Below are 21,573 nucleotides of genomic sequence, written 5' to 3'. Positions count from 1 at the left end.
GCGGGGGGGGGGGCAGGGGCAAATAATCTAATCCTCTGATACTAATTTATGGTCACACCTTTTCTTGTTCAGCTGACGTGACTATCCAGATGCTCGTTCTGCTTAAGTGTGATAACTGTCCTGATTTTTACATTTATTTTAAAGATTAATTCTATCTCCCTATTTCAGTTGTCACAATTTTTCCCGTAGTTTTCCTAGTGGTGATAAATGTCCTTAAGTAAAAAGTTGCCCTTGATGGCCTGTAAGTAATCCCTTTTAGGTTTCTCTTCTTTCATTGTTGTTACCATAGGTGGAATACTTTGGAAATTTTCTCCTTAGCAGTTAATCTTCTCTAAACTCTTGAGTCTGCTCAAGCTTTTTGAATGTAGATTTGCAAGTAAGTCTGACAAGATCCTAGTTGACAAATGTTTTATTTCTTTCAATTTTAAATGGCTGTAAGTTATTACAAAAGGTAGGATTTCGTGCAAGGCAGTTTAGAAACGGGACTCTTAATCTACCATCCCTGGTTTTTAGTCCTTTCCCTCATTTCCTCTTTGTCATATCACCTACTTACCAGCAAACCATTATTTTTTCCTCCAGAAAATTCAGTGCTGTAAATGAACCCTTTCTCTTATTAAACTTGACTTAAAAAACAGGAAATACTTCAGGAAAGTTTTTCTTTTCATATAGGTACAGTACATAGACCGTGGCTGCATAGAAAGGATTCCTCAGTGTCATCTGTATCCAACTACATTGTATACTGGTATTCCTCCATTTTGCATACCATGTCAGCTCTACAAGACAGTACCAGTGAGTAATGGTAAATTTGAAGATGTTTTAGTAGGTAGTTACTCAAATTGGTACACTGTTTAGCCATACAAAGGTTGAGACTAGTTGCTGGTATTTTTTCTTGCCTACAAGGATTCAGCAAGACAGCCTGTTATCGGGAAATGCCACGTAGCTTTATGAAGTGACCATGCTTTAAAAGCAGCTGTGGTTGGAGTTAAATCTTTGTGCGACAGGACACTGCAGTAGTTGGCAGGGTGATACTCTAAAGCAGTAGTTCGTTTTGCAATAGCAGCAACAAGAAGTAGGGTCTGGATTTCTTAATGCAAAATGTCCAGAAAATTTTAAATCTTGAAGTCCTGCAAAAGCGTTTCTGTCATTCTGAACTTAGCTGTGTTGGAAACAATCTGTTCCACTGAACTAATGCAAGTGAATTGTATTAAGGGTTTTCTTAGTAAGTAATTGATATGTAAATAACATCTTCATGTATCGTCACATCTTACTGAAATTTGAATGGTGCGTTTATTAAATGTGAATTACTGAAGTGACTAGTTTACTTTTAAACTTATTTTAAAGGAACACCTTTTTATTGTTGGAAGCAGTTCAACTGATAGATTAAGACAGGTTTATAAGGCTATGGGTTGGGACGCAAACATACACTGCAGGGAATAAAAGCAGTATTTAAAGTATCCTATTTTTTCTGTTGCCTGTTAACTCATCTTCAGGTGTAATTCTGTATCTTTGGGTTATGCTTTGTGTAACTGTGCACACATGCATTATTATGTAGATAGTAAAGGTTAGACTTGGCAAGCAGCATTTCTTTCTGAGCCACGCCAAGATCTGAAAATTGCTGGTTGGCTTTGCCACACAGTAAGCTTTAGCGTACCAAATAGCAGATAATGTTTAAACTGTTATAGACAAAACAAGCTAATGATATGTGTTTTCAAATAAGTTTTTCAATGATAGGCGCATATTTTCATCTTACTACGTTAAGAATAGTAAGAGTATTATTTTTCAGCATCTTAATGTGTGGGGGTTTCTTGCTTTTCACCAAGTAGATTGGAAATTTTTGGCAGCAGGATGCAGTAGATTGCCTTCAAGAACTGCTTACAAATGAAGAGGTTGAAATACATGTTCAGGTAGCTTAATTTATTCATAGATGTGCAATGAGGCTTGCTTTTTTGTTCTCTTTTTTTTTTTCTTTTAACTTTCATAAGAATAATAGGTGAAGCAGTATAGCAGTAAATTTATTCCTTAGACAAAACAAAATCCAAAGCTAAAGTTATTTCTCCTTTATTATCGTTTTCAGGCCTTAAATGTGTTCTTTAGAGGTATTGGTATTTTTAGGTCCTATTTGTATTCTGTTGTCATTCTGACAAGCTGCCTTCCAACAGCATAAATTATTCTAAATCTAACTTTAAGTGATAAAAATTTGGCATATTAAGTATATACACGCTTAAATTTATACATTAACATTATAGGGAAACGCATAATCTGTATTGTCTGAAAACGTGCAATTTCAGGTAGTTTTATTTCTAGTGATAAATTGTGAAAGAGAAGGATTTATTGTTGAGTAAGCAAACATGGGATGTTTTGGTGTTAGACTGGGTAGTCAATGCTGCCATTCCAGAGATAGATACATTCACATTTGTGTCATAGCTGAAGTTAACAACCCTCCTTACTCGTTTTATATATTCGATGAATGAGTATGGTGCATATAGGAACGGCAGGTTTGAATTTCCTGGTCGCTATTTCTAAAACCTCAGTCACGCTATTACTGTTGTTATCTTATTTTATCCTGTGTAAGTAGGAATTGCCAGATGACCCATGGGGCAAATTGTCCATCAGCCTGTATTTTGGTGGAATGTCACTTTCTTCCTTCATGGCATACAAGAAGTACTGTGTTGCTGAAGATTGTCAGGACACACTAAAACTGGTGAGATTTGTGTGTGTGTGTGTGTTTTGCTGCTGTTATTCTGACACGAAAAGATTATACTTGGTTGTTGTGACCTTTCATTTGTTAATTCTTACTATCTTTCTGTACAGTTTGTAGTGTAAACAGCAGTAAGACTAAGTACATAGCTGTGTAGCATAACAAGTGTAGATATGATGTGTTGCTAAGATTGTCTGGAATAATGAATTGCTGAGAGTTTGTTCTTGGACTCCTTACTGAAAAGAGATTTCTGCATTTCTGTTTAAAGTCCAGTTAGTTTTTGTGTTCCTCTAAAACTTAAAAGAATAGGAATAGGGTAATATTTTTATCATGGGAAGGTATTTGTTAGTCAGAAACATATCCAAGGATGGAGATACTCAAAAGTAAATTTAATCAAGTATTTCAACATAAGCCTAGTGATTTCTAAGGGAGTTACCTAGGTTCTTCATTCCAAGTGTCTGGGATATCCATCTGGTGTTCTTTAGAGGAGGATTGAGATTTTCACCAAACTTCATTGTCTTGACACAAAAAAAAATGAGATAAGTAATTTCTCTGTTTTTTTTGTGGTTTTTTTTTTTTTTGAAATCTGAGGGTTGGGTTTATTTAGATTACTAAGGCTTTGTTGCATTTTTCTCTTTACTTCTCTTTAAGCCTGCCAGTGTATTTTTCTTTCCAACATGAGCTTCTGCTTCAGAAAATAATTTTACAATACAGAGTATGCTGCTGCCAATGCTGATAAAAGTCTTGGCACATATACCAGTGGACTTGTGATGCAATTACAAAAATCTCTCAGTTTATAATAGAACTGAGTAACCATGGAAAAACCTAATTGTAAATGAGTCTCTTGTTTCATTTTCATAAAGTCGGCACATGACACACAACTTCCAGCACACTAAATATGGGTCTTGAAATGAGATTGTACCCTTAAAACAAAAATGAAATTTGGAAAACAAAAATAAAGCTATGTAAGAAGGCTGTAAGCAAAGAAGCATTCAGAAACCCTGGAATGCTTTCAGCAAGGAATATAGCATTAGGCAGATACATTCCAGGAATAAGTGGTTCAGAACAATTTGTAAGAAAATGAGTATCAGAGGCATTCAGTTGTGCACCAGAAAAGGAGCAAAGCGTCCAGGGCTCAAGCTGGTTCCAGCAGCAGAACCTCTGGAATAGCGGAAGTAGGAAGCATGCAGCTCTGAGAACGTTGAAACATGACGAAGCTTTGGGTTTAGCTGTAGAGTCTAAGCAGCCATCCTCACAAGCCAACTCGTATACTGCATTGACTAAAGGATACTATTATTATATAAAGTATAACCGTAGTAGTTTTGTAACTTTCATTGCTTCAACTTTTGAAGCACTTCCATTACTTCAAAACTGTGTTTTCAGATAAGTAATCTGGTAAGTACTGTATTCTGTGAGTTGTAATTCTGTTAATAGTGGTGATAAGCTGCTTACGCAGCATCCACTACAGCTGTGTCTTGCTGCAGAGTGTATTACTGTCTTTGAGATACAATTTTGTGGAGCTGCGCAGGTGAGTTTAGGAGCTGGTCTTTGTTACATTATGCCAGTCCTAGTTTAGTTATTAGCCCAAAAGTTCCCTAGTAGGGAGTAGGATGTTGGACGGTGCACCAGAACCCCAAGCGTGGTGAGCTTACAGCAGTGAATCTCATTCTAAGAGTGTGTGTGCATATATGTGTGTTTGTGTGTATACACATGAACACACTTGCATACTTATAATGGTCTTGTATACGTAAATACTGTGGTATTTTTGACTGAGGTTTTTTGTTTGGTTCATTTTGCTGGTTTCACTGCTACTGTGAGTTAGAACTGAGTAGCCAGGTGCTGCCTTCTGCTCATGTATTCAGGCATGGGGGGGCTGTGACCCTGCTTCATTTGACAGACGAGTCTTTAATCTCTTCATTCTGAGCTCAGGCTTAACTGAAAATAATTTTTAGAATTACTTTTTCTACAGCAGTTGACTGCAAACCATTTCTAACCATCTGAACCAAAATCAATCAAAAATTCCTTTTACAGACTGTTTCTGTATAGCACTGCATATCAGCTTCCCAAATTGTTTCCTTGTTAAGAATTTATCAGGACAAGCGTGGATGAAGGATGGGGGTGTCAAATGACTATGGGCATATGTTGAAGGCCAGCCATGTGGGTGTGTTGGTCATAAGTCTTACTGTCTGACACCAGGAAGACCTGCTGTCACTGATGTTTGCAACAAGACCAGTGGAAAAGCATTCTGCAAACACGTAGATAGACAGACCTTTCTGCTTTCCTTTTGTCAATATGAGAATGAAGTCTGAGATACTGTGTCCATATCAGGGAAATACAGAATGTGAGACTTGACAGACTATCACTTCAGTCTTTATCATCCTAAGTATGTCTTTAATGCCTCACGCTACTGGGTGGGCTCATGTAGGCTGTTCATACACAAACTGTTGCTTGTGGTAGCGAAGGAGGTACAACATAACACACTGCACAGCAGCCTACCATTTACTTAGTTTGGATTAAATTCGTCATGCTGAAAAGCGCTCTTGTGTTGCCTTATTAAGTATATGGTATTACATGATGTGTAAATTATATATTAAAAATACATAATGTCTGCTGTGGCCTTCTAGATGTAATAAGGAGTGTAACATATTTTTAGATTTTTAAAGAACGGACACAAAAGCAGAAATAGGTAACACCTAAAGATGTTTTGGTAGAACATCTTTTTAGTATCGGTATTGACAACTGGACTGTCTGTTCCTAAGTGTGATACATCTAGCAGTAACCGATCTACTGACAATAAGAAAAGACTGTTGACATTAACAACAAAAATGTGAATGCAGTTTTTTCTTTCAAAGACACACATGAGCTGACGAAGATACCCATCTGAGCTACAAGCAGTGCTCGGTTGGGAATGAGCTGGAATTTAAGCTGAATCTTCAAAACCAGGTGTAGTCAGGTGGTCTGTCACAATGTTCCAGATTGATTTGCAGAAATGTGGTATTTAGATTGTATATATCTATGATACCGTTAGACAGTCTTTCTTTAATGGCACTTATCAAAATAGATTATTTTTTTTAAAATCTTAGGAATACATAATTTCAATGAAAAAGCTGTTTTTTCCTACTTAAGTCTGGGTAACGTAATAGGTTTTTGTATTGTATCCTATGTCAGATCATGCAGGGGGAAGAAAAGTGTCAGAATGTATTGTTTTATTTTGTGGTTATATATATTTGGTTGCTTCCACTTCTCTTTTTCTTCTGGGCATAATGAAAACTGTTCATCAAGTAGATGTGTAAAAATAAAATGTATTTTAGACAAATTGAACATTTTGTTATGTATCATATTAAAGTCACAACCTATAATCCAGCTGAGCTATGTGCTATACATCCTTACAAAGGCATAATGTAATGCACCAAGCTTTATTTTGTCATGAACCAAAGGAGTTAATGGCATGTAGAACTCAAATGGTAAATTATGTGGTTCTAAAATAAGACACACTGGCGCTTGCTATGCTACTGAGACAATAAGTATCTGTACTGGGCAAAATCTGTTATCTTCTTGAAGGAGTGATAATTCTGGTGGCTAAGGAGTTAAATTATCCTTTCCCTTTCTCTTAAGGGATAGCTTGCTCTGGCAAACTGCAGTGTCATGGGGCATGGCATTCAGGTTAATCTGTGCCAATTAACTGCTACTATATTGTTTTTTCTTTCTAAAGATTTTCTCTCTTTAAAGGGAATTCCGTATTTAATGTGTTTTTTAATTAACAGCAATCAAGTTAGCAGGTCAGTATGTTAAGATCATTCCAAAGATGTATTCTTTATATTTTAAAAGTTAGTTAACTAGTTCTGTTGTGTTAATTTTAGCTAAAAGCTTTTTTAAAACACTAATAAGTATTGAAAGGCAATATTGCTTACTATTTTTTCATCAAGGGCACACTGTTTACATTATTAGATAACTCCTTTGAACCAGCAATCATAACAAAGCTAGTTTGCATTTTGTTACCAATATGACTGTTGACTAAATTCTGTCTTGGTCTAGGAGCTACTCGAAAGAGACATTCCTGTTTTGCCTTCGTACACATTGCCACCACTACCAATTCCAGGAGATACCTTTCCTGTCAGAGTTACGCATTTGGTGTCCCCTAAGGAGGTATGTTTCGTAAACATCTCATGTATGTTGCAGACAGGAAATGTTGCAGTCCCATCATGCTGGTGAAAAGGAAATCATGGCTAACAATTTTAGATAATATAAAAAAAGTATTAGTAAGATTGCAAAATGCTAGAGTTATTGATACAGATAGTTGTGCAGTGCATCTGAATGAAATCTTACTTGAAATACCCTCTTGGGTTGGGGCAGAGAAATAAGTACTGACCATTTCCCTAAAAAAAATGATCTCTGAGAATTGCAGTACTGTAGTTTGGTACTTACTCACCCGGTATAATAAGAAAATGGATCATGGGATTTTAACTTGGCAGAACAATGATGATTTATCTCTTCTTTATTTTCCAAAAATTAAATTACTGGAACTTTGTACATGAATGTGAACATTTTCTGGCTGTTACAGTTGTATTTTACTGCCTTTGGTCACTGATTGGTCATTGATTTTTGTGTAAACCCACACAGCTTCCCTCTAGTAGTCTCCCAGGGAAAAGGTGGAATGTAATGTTCATTGATGAAATAAAAGATTCCTGTGTGGACTTTGAATGTTGAATGATGGAGAACAGGAAGCAGTGAAAAGCTGATTGTGTTACTAAATCTAACATCATCTAAGTGATTTATACTGAAGTGCTTGTGTTAATTGTTTTGGTAAATCTGTAAACCAAATAACACATTTTACAGTACTGAAGTGACTGCTTTAAATTCAGCATCATGGTCTAATATAAACTCAGCCCAGTAATTCTCCCCCCCCCAAAAACGCCATGTATAGTGTACCTACACAACTGTTTTGACTAAATACAAGACGGAAATGTTTGGGTATGCTAGAAAAGGCTTTTCTTAAATTGTGTATTCTGCTTCCTCTCTTACAGGAGAAACATTATAATGAATATTTTTTTGTTCATTTTGTGCAATGATTTGAACTCTAGCTTTTAAACATGGTACATAATTGTAAATACTAGGCCTGTTCTGAACTCCTAGAAGTTTAAGTAGCAGTTGCATGATGGCATTACGGCTTGATTATATTGTGTACAAGTTAGAAAATGAACATTAATTTTTTTTCCTGGCTAGTTAATTACAATTCTGAGTTTAGAAAAAAATAATTGCCTACTCATTAATTTGTTTGGACTATCAGTAAAATATCGTCAAGTTCTGAAATGACTACATTAAAAAAGAAAAATAAATCCTTTCAGTTAAAAGCTGTTACGTAGATTTTAATTTGCCTATGCATATCGTTTAAACTTTAATTTCCTTGACCTACGGCATGATACTGATGACCCAGTTATAAATTAGGTAAATGGAATGTCTGCATAGCAAACAAAACAGCATTCAAAAGTTCTTCTTTCATTAATTTTAAAATTAATCTTTGGTTTGATATTATGAAGTGAGATTATGTACCAAGTAGCAGGAGGGAGGAATACTAATAAGACACAGCTGTGAAATCTTATATGGGTATATTCTGTAGTATGTGCATTCCTCTTATTCTAACTTTTTAACATTGAAATGTGGTGTTAATAAATCATTACTCTCTACTGCTTTTGGAAAAAAAATTGTGTAAATCTGAAATTATTCATAAATTGAGGAAAGAAGAAAGGGGAGCAAGGATGTGCTGAACCTTTTGAAGATGGGAACGAGTAATCTAATAATCCTTTATCACTGATGTAATTTGAAGGTTCTAAGTAGTCTGCCAAAATTGTAATATGAGAGCCTTTTCTTTGCATAGGTATATATTTGCTTTGATTCTTCTAAGAACCTTATGAAGCAGTCTACCACAAAGGGAGATGCCAGCTGTGACTCGGAGTTGGTGAGCCTTGATGAAGCCCTGAAATGGTGCAATAAAAGTGTGGAGTGTCTTCCTCTTCTTACACACTTCCGAACAGGTATATTAGTGTGTTTATTTTCCCAGTTGTTTCATGTGGATGTACAAAAAGCCTGAAATTCTATTCTGAAGAATAGGAATAACTGTATTTCCATGTATTTTTCAATAAAACTTTTGGAAAGTAAGGAGTACCACTACACTATAATCAGAAGTGTTTAAAAAAAAATATATATATATGCTGAGGGGAGACCTTGTCTTATCACTCTCTACACTTACCTGAAAGGAGGTTGTAGTGAGGTGGGGGTAGATCTCTTCTCCCAGGTAACAAGTGATAAGGAAATGGCCTCAAGTTGCACCAGCGGAGGTTTAGATTGGATAGTAGGAAAAATTTTTTCACCAAAAGGGTTGTCAAGAATTGGAACAGGCTGCCCAGGGAAGGGCTGGAATCACCATCCCTGGAGGGATTTAAAAGATGTGTAGATGTGGTGCTTAAGGACATAGTTTAGTGGGGGAATTGGCAGTGTTAGGTTGATGGTTGGATTCAATGACCTTAAAGGTCTTTTCCAGTCTAAATGATTCCTCTATTCTATAGTCATATGCTTTTGCTTTTCGTGAAATTGAGACCTCTGTGTCATTTCTGCTCCACTGGAAAATGATGGAAAGAACTCGGACTTCTGATGGCTGTTAAAGCTGATGAACTGAGCTTAGATTGCATAACTAAGGATTTTCCCTTAAGGTGACTGTCAAGGAAGTTGTAGCTCTGAAAATCTTGGTACTACATACTGAAAAGACCCAAGTTATGTACAGAAAATCATGTTACCAAGAGTTAGAAGTTACGTGAACCCTGAAGAGCATCATTTCACTTTATTCTGGATTTCTCTGCTTAGGCAAAAGATGGGCTTTAATTCTCTTGTCCACAGCTGTTTGGCCTAAAATAACATAAAGTATGTGGGTCTAAAACGTTGCAAAGAAATCAGTTATTGCTAGTTTTTGGTTCTACCAACTAGTAAAATTCTGGTTGAGATTTTAGGCAGCATCTGCTTTGTGTCCTCTGGACTATTGTCTGTTATCTTACAGATCAATCTGTTTACTTAACTGAAATGTGCAAATGAGCTGAAATTGAAAAGTTTAAGTGTTAAACAGTTTGGATCACTGCCTTTACCACGAAATTTTCTGTTACTTCTTATCATTGCCACGTGAGGTAGAGAAGCTTGATTTAAATTGCGTACTAATGATTGTGAATTGGCATTCAGATAGAACTGGAGGATGCAGAGAACAAAACAGTAGTATGAATTCTCATTCACAAAGTAAAATGGATTTTCAAGTTCAGTTAGTTTGTGCTGCACTGTGAGTATATTTTGGGGTGTTCAGTGGTTTGGTTTTTTTTCTTTTTACAGAAATGCCTTGCCTTGTAGAATACCAGGATGGTATATGGTATAGAGCAAAGCTCCTCTCCATTGAAGAGTTTGACCCTCCAAAGATCCTGGTTCAGTTTGTTGACTATGGTAGTTTTTCAGTTGTCCCAACAGACAGGTAAATACATAAGAAAGAAATGCATGTAAAATGTCTATGTATGTATAACTTACACTTGTGTATAAGTACATATTTTATAACATATGTATTTTTATGTAACTGTATACGTACATAATAATTTAGCATTAGATTTCAATTGGAGAGAAAGTTGGTTTGCTGGTTAAATAAATTCTGTCTGCAGGGTATGGGGTTGTGCACCGACCTCTCTCAGGTTGCCCTGAGAAGCCCATCATTATACTACCAGATTTCTCCATCATCTTCAGGTTACTTAACCTGTGAAGTAGGCTCAGGTTTATAATCTGCTTTTGCACCCAAGAAGCTTACAAAAATAGGGACTGAGCCCTTCAGGTGTACAAACAAATCCTCTGATCCTGTGTGACTGGAATCTGCAGAGAAGACAGCTGGGGAATAAGATGAGGGAGTACCTGAGTGGGATGCACCCCGTGTGGCTTGTGTGGGAATTGGAAGTTCAAAGCCCTGTTCTGCCTGGTGCTGAGCCGCTCTAGAAACTGCTCCTGTGCTGGCACACAGATGTCAGCTCAGGGTCTCAAACACCCCAGGCTTTTAGTGCCCCCTAAGCTTGTCTGAATTTTCTCTCTTGAAGCACTTCAACTTTATATATATATACACACACTGCTTAATCACACTGATTTGCTCTTGAGCTCATTGGCGGATCTACATGTCCTTGCTGAAGATGACGCAAAATAGGGATTTGACCAGATTCCCTGCTTCACAGACTATGAGGGTCACGAGAGAGAGTGTGTTTTACTTCAGGGTGGCACTTCCTGCTCTGTTTCCCCATTCCTTGCTTCTGGGATAGAAAGGTAGAAGAATGGGGAGATGATCATATAAAACCAAGGTGCCTGTTTCTAGTAGTGTGTCTAGAGCACATCCAGGTGTGAAGCACTTAGGACCACAAAGGTCTATGTCATTTTCCAGATGCACCAGATTTGGATCCCGCATTGTGATGACTTGTGCTTGCATTCCAGTGCTCAAATTTGTATTAGGCCCTTGAGACTCCCCAAGCACTGTAATGGGGAGCCAGTGTGCTTGGAGGAGTCTGTATGATACTGTTCCGCTTCTTGATAGTTACTGTGCTGTGGTCCTTTAGAAGGACTTACCTGATGAATTGTTCAGTCTGACACCACAATGTAGTAGAGCAGGGACTCTGATCCCAGTTTCTGTACTGTAAATCTGCTGCATAAACTATTAAGCTATCCTTATGTCCATACTGACAGTTTTGCTTGACAGGTGGATTATTGCAGGCAAACACTTCATTTTTGTTTCAGGTTGCGTCACATACCTTATCATCTGCTGAAGTACCCTGTTCAGGCAGTACGAGCTCTGTTGGCTGGATTTAAACCTGCTTTATATGACAAAAATGTAGAAAGAATTCCTTATTCCCCAGAATGGAGTGTGGAAGCGTTATGGGCTATGATGGAATGCGTTGAAGGAAAACAGCTCTCTGCTTCCATACTTGTGAGAAACACTTCCTTCTTTTCTCCTAGTTTTCACAGAGCCTAAAATTCTTACTAGAACTCAGAGTATAATTTCTGAGTATTTTCTAACTATTTACCATGAAGGAATGCTGATGAAAAGAGAAAATTATGTGGTGCTCTTAATCCTGCAAGCAAAAAGTTTCTGAGCATTCCTGTTATTTTAAAACCAGTTTCCTTTACTTAAAAACAGAAATGTTCTTTGTATATTCACAGTTCCATTTAGGCAGTGAGTATAGGAAGTGAAATAACTTATGCTGTTGGTTAGCTTGAGACTTAAATCTGTTCCTGTCAAAACTGTCAACTTCTGGTTTTCAGGCTCTTTCACCGGAAGTCACCATTTCTTTGTATGAAGATGAAGAAAATCTAGTTCATATGAAACTGATAGAAATGGGCCTTGCAGATTTGGATGAGTAGCCTGTAAGTACAGTGAATATGAAGTATGAATTCATACCATTGTGAAGGTATGATTTCAAAAGTTTTAAGCAAAGTCTTAACTGTCAGTAATGCTGACAACTAGAGTTCATTTTTTAAAAAAAATCCCTTCTGTCCATACTTCTACTCTTTCAATAAAATAAAATGCTGCTTAAAAATTTGAATTTCTTTATGTACACATTACTGAAGTGCACAGCGTATATAGCTTTAGGAACTAACAGGTACTGAAACAAAGAGCCCTAAGGCAGTATAAGAGAAAGAGCTTTTGCTGCTAGTAACTGAAGAAGGTAACTTGCAGATGTGTGGCAGTGTACTCTGCCCAATCAAAATTAATTGTTTTTCTTTATTTTCAGCATTCAATCTCAATGTCCAGTGCCAGTGGTTCTCAGACAGATCTGTGATAACATCTGGATATCCATACAACTAGTCACACGTGGACTATTTTAAACAAAAAGCCTTACAGTATGTGTTGTCTACCGAGAATACTGGAGACCTGGATTTTCACATTTCTTGGTCAGCTCTGTATTAAGTAGTCCCTTTCTCTCCCATTTAGTAAGTTCTAATCTATGTGTACGGATAATGTTGCCAACACTTGAATCTAGTGAAACTACATGCTCAAATCTCAATCTCTTTTGACCTTAGAGCCTGAAGTATTGTTCTGTGATATCCTTTTCATAAGAGTAAATAGAATTAATGTGTAGTAGTACAGAAATAGATAAAAAGCTGTTCTAGTATGTTGTTAGAAGACTGGGAGGGAAGATGATAGTTTTATTACTGTGATGAGACTCTTGTTTATGTTTCAGGCATATTTGATGACAGACTTCTTCAGTACCAGAGTCTGGAATGGGGAGTGAACAGTTGGGGGTGGGGGAGTGTTACTATCTTTGTTCTGGAACACATTTGCATTGCTACTGTGTTTCCTGTTTTCAGTCATGATGAGATGGATGTGTTTTGGATGTCCTTGCACCTCCTTCCTACTCCTGGAGCTGCACTGTTCGTTTCAAAGTGTTGGAATAAACAGGAACTTGTTTTCATTTATTGCTATAGTATGTAAGGTTTCTTTGGATGTCTCTTTATTATACTAGTGTAGTACATCCTTCACATTTAAAGCTCCGCCCCTTTCTGTCTCCCCATGGAGAATTTTGTCTAGATGATTAAGGAAAAAAAATATGTGGTGAAGACTCCAGAACTGCTCTGGGCAGCCAGTTCTAGTGCTCACTCACCATCACAGTAAAAAAGTTTTCTTGATATTCAGAGGGAACCTCCTGTCTTTCAGTTTGTTCCCATGGTTGTGCATATACACATGTCCCCTTATGCATGTCTCTTCCTTCAAGATCACGTGAAAGCAAGTGTACAAAACTTCTCAGTAGTATTGCTCAGGCATGCTGGAAGGGTAGGTTGCCTGTTCATACTAGCAGTGGAAGAATCCTTTCACAGTTTTAGTACATATTGTGGTATTAATGGGATGTGCAAATACCCTATAAAGCTGTCATGTGCTCATCTTCAAGATATGTTTCCTTCCTTAATTTTTATAAAAGTTGTTTATCAACCATCTTGAAAGGGATTAACCCCCAGATTACATAAGACCTGCTGTTTAAGATAGGCAGGACCTGCCTATCCACCCAACCAAGCAACTTCTAGTGGTGAGTGAGCATAGTTTCTTCTAGTGCAAGTCAATTTACCCCTCAAGTAAAAAAGGGCACAGGCACAGTAACTGCAGAGCTTGTTTTCACTGAGAAGGCAGTGGGGGGGCTGGGGGTTACAAGGGGAAGAAAATATCTTCTACTGTGCATGAGAATAAAACAAATTTTGCAGCATCTGTGAGAATGGAGAGTTAGAGCAGACACTTTAGTAGTACCACTTTACTTGTAGATACTACAGAATTTTAAAAGACAAGTCAGCTTAAAAATGCCTCTTAAGTGGAAGAATTGGATGAGATTACTTTTGTTGATTTCTAGTGTTGCCTCCCACATGCCTGAGGAACCTGTCCTAGCCTTATGAATATGAATGAGCAGTTTACAGCACAGAGTTTGGGGTCTGCTAATGCTGTTGCTTCCAAACTGTGAGATGAAGAAAAATAAGATTATGAAGACACAAGAATAACCTAAGGCTAACTGAAAAGGAATGCTGCCATTCATTTACGCTTTTAAGTCAAGCAAGAAGTAAACTGATACCCAGACTCTTAAATCTGGGCATCTGCTATATTTCACCAGAGCAGGGGTTCTAACAGCGCTTTTTACCTTGGATTGAGGAATCTTCTCTTAGGTGTCTAAAATAAAGTAATCTACAGCTGTCTGATGAATTTCCACTGACAGCTGATTTAAAAAACACCCTTTAAACCACACATGACAACACTGTAGAAATGGAAAAAAATTAGAGGAAGCTCAGATGAAGTAACATCCACTGAAAAATAAATTTATTTCAGAAAAACTATAAGCCATATATACACAACAAGCTTAAGGGGGTTTCACTTCTTGTTTACAGGAATGTACATTATTTTTGCTGATGTGCTAACACTTCCAACAGTTCTGACATTACCTACACCTTGGTGTCCATGATAATGTTACCATCCTTGTCCTTTACCCTTACTCTCCCAGAGACATACTTTGTTTCCTGCTGCCCATTCATGTACACAGTCTTGACAGTACCATCTGGATACTCGCGTCTCTTGAACTGTGATGTGTGTAGTTCTCTCTGGCCATTATTGAACTCTATAGTTTTGCTTCCATCTCTGCATTAAATAAATGTATGCAAGTATTTTAAAAAAAAAAAAAAACAACAAACAACATAAGGAGTAGCCATAGGCTTTACGCTTAGTCTCAGAATAAACATAGTCTGCAAGCCCAAATGAAAGAACTCTAAAAAAAAAATACACTGTGAAAAGCCTGGTTTGTTAAACATCATCCCAGCTGGCTGGTACTTGGAAACCTGTTTCTGCAAAACTAACATGACTTTTTTATAGAGACCGTCTTTCTCTGCACTAAATCTATTGCTGCAACAGTCCAAGAAAGGTTTAAAACTTAATGTTTTGAGCACTATCAGTTATCAGTCAGACCTGCTTGCCACACCAGCTAGGTTCTCATGTTCTCTCTAGAATTATGCCATTTATGCATGAAAAGTTTCTCAGGTTAGGGTATGAGAAAATACACACAGGCATGCAGTCTTTATGTCTCCTCCAAGCTACCAAAAAAAAAAATAATCACACATTAAATATACGTTCACAGTACAGTACATTCAAATGTGAACTTCCAGAAATAGATCTGTCACCATATACTGCCTCTGTCAGTGAGCCCTAACTGCTACTTTCCCATCCACAGCCTCCAGTGCCTGAAAAGGTAAAGCTTACCGCTGAATACGAACAATAGTACCATCTGGAAAGATACTTTCTTCTTGCCCATCCGTAAATAAATTTTTAATAGTTTGATCAGGGAAGGTAATTTCTTTCTTGCCATCAGGATAATGCTTCTCTGAAATGTATTTTGAGACAATATGCTTATTACATAAATGCAGGTATAAAAAAGGGCAGTAATTTTGACGGTTGTTTTGGATGATTTCTTTACCTATTTGTCCATTTGAAAATTGCAAGACCTCTAAGCCATCAGAGTATGTAGTATGTGTAGTCTTAGCATCAGCATAATAATAAATCTGCAGAAAACAGGTCAGATTTAACATAACTAGTGAGAAAATTTGTGTGTGTGTGTACACATGTGTGCATAAATAAGTATTTATAGAACAGTGCAGAAGATGCAGGGTACATACCACTGTTTGATCAGGCATAATCTGCTTCACATCCCCATTGAAGAAGGTTATAGTTATGGTCTTCCCATCAGAACCCACTTTTTTCCATGTCCCATTAGGGAAAAATATGAGGTGACAGCCGTTTTTCAAAATCTTTTCAACCTAATGAATACATTATTCAAGGTCAATATTGAAACATCACACTCATACACTTACTCCTCTTTCACAACATATGTCTTGTGGAATTTTATTAGAGTGCCAAGCTCTTATTTTACCTTTCCATCAGGATAAGCAGTTTCTCTCTGTATCTCTTCACTGTCTGTAGACGCAGGTCCAGATGGTAGTGGTACATGAGCTTCATGAGGAGAGGTGTCCTGAAATGACAATAATTTAAGCATAAACTCAAGTCAAGATTTGTCTTTTTATTTTTTTCCTAGGCTGACGGGTATTTTAGGAAACGAGGTGCATCAGGGGAGAAAGACAAGTATAGGAAGGCATAAACACAATCTGTGTTTTTTGTAACTCCTAGGTGTGATTCAGGTGGTAAGACAGACTGAGACTTGGCAATAATTGGTTGTCTGTAGTCAGCTGCATGCTGGATGAAAGTGAAATTCAGTGTTGTGTTGTAGCATGGCGCTCAACTGTGTTAAGTCATCCCTATCAAGGTATGAAATAGTTCACAAAGTTTCACCACACCTGAATGCTACCTTACATTCTTAATATAAGAATTAATCCAACCATTTACAAGATTCTTGCACGGTTTCCCTTTTTTTTTAACCTCCCTCTACCCCCCCCCCCCCCCAAAAAAAAAGTAAAACATTTTGCAAAATTCAAGGGAGCAAGAGATAATTATTTTGTTTCCTCAGCCAAAGAATGTTGCAACTACTAGTCACAGGTAGAACATTCTGCACTGACTACTACATAGCCATTTTCTGATACAACAATAAAAGGGCAGTTAAAGAGCATAGCAATTGAGTCAACAGCTTCACCAGTCACCTTCCAGATATTCATTTAAGTACAAGTAATTATTGTTTTAGTTTGGGTTTTCCCTCCCCCCTTAAAAATCAAATCAAGATGCAGGACTTACTACCATAAAAGTCTTAGAAGAATCTTCCAGTGCCACCATTGTCTCAGAGTTGCTTCTGTCACTAGCAGGTGCTGACGCAGGTGTTCTAGAAAGCTTTCCTACTCGGATACATGTGATAAAGTTAATATGGACAGTAAAATTAAATTACAGTTTAAAAGTCTTATATAGGAGGTCAAGTTGTATAGGACACCTACATTTAAGTGCAGTAGAAACTGAAAGCATATTTATGAAAGGAATCAGCATAAGCCAGCTCCCTCAAGTATGTCATTGAAGAGTCACTGGAGCAGGCATAATACTTGCCCTTTCCTGTTTCATTCCTGTAGATTTACAAAAGATTTTTTTCCCACCCCTAGGGATCTAGATGACATTATTAGTTATGCCTTATAATGAATAAAGGAAGCTAATGTAACTTCTGACAGGAACTGATTGGCAGACTTCTCCCATGTCTCCTAGCACACCAGTGAGATTACCAAAATAAAACCAGCAAGGGCTTCAATCCTGGAACATATTTCTCTAACAGATAATGTAACGGTTGTTTGAGCTGTCAGGTGTCAATAAGTACCCTCTGGTTACTTTTAATATGTAATTATTCATTAGGAGGTGGTATAGCTGCCAACAGCGTTTCCTCCTAACTGCGAACAAAGAACACCCACCACAGCACTGCCCATATGATTACAGATAGTGCTAACAGAAGGTTCTGAAGAAACATGGTAGTTCCAATCCTATCAGCATCATCACCTAATCAACATCCATCGCTTGAAGAACATCAACGATGAATGCCATTTTGGATTACAGAGTGCAGCTTCTGGTATGCTCCAGAGCACCAAACGTGACCAGAATAGTCTCATCACAGCCTTCTCCAGAATCTTACCCTGCGAGGTATTTATCCATATGCTCAATGAATCCACTACAACCTATTCTCTCACCTCACTTTTGAGATGATGATGCACTCTTTGTAATAACAGCAAAAATCCACATTAATTTTCTTTAAAAGAGTTAACAGAATCCTCTGATTAGACAAACATTTATACCTTTTGCCTGTGAGTGACTTCTGCCATTTATCTTGCTGCACTTCTGTACTGGAGGCAGCTGAGATGCAGTTTGACTTTTTGGCCCTCTATTTGGTAGACACTAAAAGAGAGTTATTTGTGGTTTATGTGACATTTATTCATAAATGTTCATACAGCAGCAAAAAATTTATACACCATGTGACAAGAAATTTACTGGAAGCTTTCTGCACAAACTATACATTTTTGAGATTCAGTCAGCAGAAAGGCTTGTGTGAGGTAGCCCAAGCTATACTTTGGAACTCTTCCTCTGCTGCCTCGCTACCAACAACGGCACAATGCTAATTTGGTGCGAGCAATCCAGAATAATAGTTACAGTTTCAAAACAAAATATAACTGCTTTAGACAATGGTGAACTGCCTGGTTTGCCTGGCTGATTGTTAAGGCGCAGAGGTTCACAGGTTAGGTCCAATCTATGATTTTTCTCTTCTAATTGCATCATTTTGAATTTCTAAGATGAGTTCCTCAACAGAATGGATGCTGCACGTTGTGAAGATTCACATTTGGAGAGAATGTGACGTTAACAAAATTCTGTGTTTGTCACCACTATTGGAGTCCCAATATCAGTAAATTAAAAGTAAACATCTAGGTTGTAGCTGTTGGATTCCAAGTTTATAATCCAAAACTCGGAGTATTCACACCAATGAACTTAAAACACCAGGATTAATAACTTACAGATTCTGCTCTTTTTAGAGTCATCCCAGAATTTTCTATTTTCCTCTTGCTTTCAGCAGCTTCTACTTTCTTCCAGGCTTCTAGACGGAACCTCTCCATAATTTTGACTTCCTCTTTTAGCTCCATATTCTCATTTACTAAAGCTTCTATTTGATCTTTCAGGCGTCGGTGGGTGGTTGACCATTTTGCCTCTTTTCGTTTTAAATCTTCCTGTAGCTCTGCAATCTGCTGTTTTAAAGCCTTAGAAAAATGCACATTTATAAATTAAAGGGCTTTCATTTTTTAATATATTAGAAGATTTTAATGTTCTAATAGAAATACAAAAACACCAAAAAAAGCACAACAGTGGCAAAAGAGTAAGATCAGCTTAATGTGGGAGAAAGTGAAAGGTTGGAGAAGTTTTCTTCCCTGAAAGAGTATTATTTACTTTACCAACTTTATAAGCTGAGTTTCAATCACAGGAAGTGTCTTTATTGCCTTCTTGGTATCCTTTACGCTTCATAGATTGGCCAGTACAAATACACTTGAGACAGAAATGTGAAATGTTTAAGTCTACCCTTGAGAGAACCCTTCAAAAATCTTGGGACAGGAAAATAGGGAGGACACAGTCACATAAAACACACAAGAATCTGCCTAGCCAGTTTAGCAAATGTTACTCCAATCTGTCGAAGTTATATTAGGAAAATTTGTAGGGAAGGAGGAGGGAAATCCAGGTGTGATGTTTAATACAAGTTGTCTGTACGCCTCAAGTACCATACATCCTGACAATGAAGGAACAAACAGATCTTATTTCTTACATCTCTGATACCCAAAGACCTACAAGTAATAATAAAATGTAACTTTGAAAATTGTAGATTACTACCTTTACAGTACAACAGTTATAGACAGAATAAAACTCAAGTACAGCTCTAATTTGCACTTTGATCCACTACCATGAATAAAAACTTACAACTTAGTATTGACTAGAGCAATGTTGTATCAAAGTTGAAGATCATTCTACCATAGTCATGAGCAGTTTTTAGTATGGAAACGTGACAAAAGGATTTGCTCATCAGGGGGTTTTGCCTTAAAACCATCAAACAAGCTTGTGGAGACTGTAGTTCCTTCCTTAATTAGGCCATGTCTACTAGCAGTTACCATCTTAAAATCACTTGCAACCTTTCAATTAAGTTAGAATTTAGTTCTCGACTGTCTTTGAATTAATTTAAGTGTTCCTGTGCAGACTAGAAGAATAACATATTTTTATACCTGAATTTCATCGCGTTCTTTTTTATCTGGAATTGCTCTAGCTTCTGTGGTATATTTTTCAAAAACTTTACGCTCCTTTTGCAGTTTTTTCATTTCCTTTTTTTTATATTCTTCAATTTCAGCCAGTTCTTGGGCTTTCTGCTGTTGAAAGACTGCAATTTCTTTCCTATAATTATGAAACAAAATTGTTGGTTTAGCCCCAAACTGCTTCAAATATGGATTTTAAGGAAGAAAAGAAAGACTGAATTTTGTGGTCATTGATTCCAATCCAGCATCTTTACCCCTGGGAAGACTTACCTATAAATGGTATTACTTATTTAAGAAGTAAGAATTGTCACACAGCTAGTGTTTGAAGTCCAACAATTTCTGTTTTTATATCTTCTCATCACTAAAGTTATCCTGAACTTAACAAAGCTTTGGCTAAAATGTTCCAACATTCTTCAGAGCAGTAGAACACCATTCCCCAAAAATTACCGGGGAAAAAGAATCTGCTAACAGCAGGACGTCACAAATTAAATATTAGACAACGACATGATGCTGTTTCCAAACCAAACAAAGCTGATTTTGGTAGGAATATTGGTTTGGTTCGCCACATTTAAGTCACCAGAAATAATTATTCTGTTCTGTATATTGCTTATAAGTCGCCCATTTCAAATTAAAATATTCTCCAATCCAAAGGAAGAGCATCGATCATGTTAGCACAAAGATCACTTTTGCAAGACTGCGTTATCACTCAGAACAAAAATATACAAATCCTCTCATGTATAGCCTTTAAGGACATCATATTAAACTAGCAGCGGTTCTTAATATTATAATTTGTGTATGAGCAATAATTACAGTTTAATGTATATCTAGAGCAACCACCAGTTTCTTGACCTATGTCTCCACTGTAACTGAAACACAGCAATCATTGACCTGTGCTGTTGGTAACTGGACATTACAATAGTCTGGAACATACTATGCAAGTGAATGCACCCAAATGTTTGAATTAAAAATTACCTGATATTTGCCAAGGCATGCTCTCTTTCTTCACGGAGTTTAGTTAGAGTTGCATTTTCAGCTCTGAATCTCGCTATTTCAGTTTCCAGTTCAGTGAGTGTATCTCTCAGTATCTGGGATGGAACAGTGTTGCCTGTAAAAGAACAGCCGGGTGCAAGTTATCTAAGCGGCACCCATAAGACTGAAGTAAACTATTATCACACACACCAGTTAAAAAAAAAAAAAAAGTGATACAGTTTTAGACATAGTAACAGTATTGCAAAAAAAAATAAATTATACTATTCGCATAACACAGAAGTGACATTTTAAAGCACTCTGCACTATTTACTCAAGTTCCTCAAACATTGAATATATCCATCATCTTTGTAGAACTAAATGTATACTAGGAATTGGAATGTTAAGGGCTTCATGTCAAGCTAGAGAAATTAAATGAAGGTATAAGGGCCAAGCATCAAACAAGGAAGTTTATGGTTGAAGTTTCCAAGTTTTATTCACAACAAAGTCTGTTCGCACCCACCACCGATATGAAATCTACTGCAGAGGCCGATCATAGGATTTGTGGGCTTTTTTGCCATCCCAGTTTCCTGTTTAGTCACTACTTAACGCTCGCAGAGTTTTGATAATCT

The 21,573-nt window shown here is 37.1% G+C and overlaps 2 protein-coding genes across 2 annotated transcripts in view; one reads left to right on the top strand and one right to left on the bottom strand.

Annotated features, from left to right (window-relative positions):
- RNF17 (ring finger protein 17) overlaps positions 1-12,115 on the top strand; it is a 48,595-nt gene extending 36,480 nt beyond the window's left edge. The window contains exons 29-36 of the mRNA XM_009890653.1: positions 670-789; positions 1,824-1,904; positions 2,576-2,701; positions 6,734-6,844; positions 8,574-8,730; positions 10,067-10,202; positions 11,492-11,681; positions 12,017-12,115. Of these exons, the coding sequence (XP_009888955.1) occupies positions 670-789; positions 1,824-1,904; positions 2,576-2,701; positions 6,734-6,844; positions 8,574-8,730; positions 10,067-10,202; positions 11,492-11,681; positions 12,017-12,115 (1,020 nt within the window). The remainder of the gene's footprint in view (positions 1-669; positions 790-1,823; positions 1,905-2,575; positions 2,702-6,733; positions 6,845-8,573; positions 8,731-10,066; positions 10,203-11,491; positions 11,682-12,016) is intronic.
- Positions 12,116-14,671: 2,556 nt separating this feature from the next.
- CENPJ (centromere protein J) overlaps positions 14,672-21,573 on the bottom strand; it is a 16,367-nt gene continuing 9,465 nt past the window's right edge. The window contains exons 7-16 of the mRNA XM_009890635.1: positions 20,948-21,080; positions 19,949-20,114; positions 18,701-18,940; positions 17,990-18,089; positions 16,959-17,056; positions 16,147-16,245; positions 15,893-16,033; positions 15,694-15,778; positions 15,480-15,600; positions 14,672-14,864 (exon numbers count right to left, since the gene is read on the bottom strand). Of these exons, the coding sequence (XP_009888937.1) occupies positions 14,672-14,864; positions 15,480-15,600; positions 15,694-15,778; positions 15,893-16,033; positions 16,147-16,245; positions 16,959-17,056; positions 17,990-18,089; positions 18,701-18,940; positions 19,949-20,114; positions 20,948-21,080 (1,376 nt within the window). The remainder of the gene's footprint in view (positions 14,865-15,479; positions 15,601-15,693; positions 15,779-15,892; positions 16,034-16,146; positions 16,246-16,958; positions 17,057-17,989; positions 18,090-18,700; positions 18,941-19,948; positions 20,115-20,947; positions 21,081-21,573) is intronic.

This window comes from Charadrius vociferus, unplaced genomic scaffold (assembly GCF_000708025.1).
Source record: "Charadrius vociferus isolate BGI_N301 unplaced genomic scaffold, ASM70802v2 scaffold278, whole genome shotgun sequence".
Taxonomy (NCBI): Eukaryota; Metazoa; Chordata; class Aves; order Charadriiformes; family Charadriidae; genus Charadrius; species Charadrius vociferus.
This window is presented reverse-complemented; position numbering and strand designations above follow the sequence as displayed.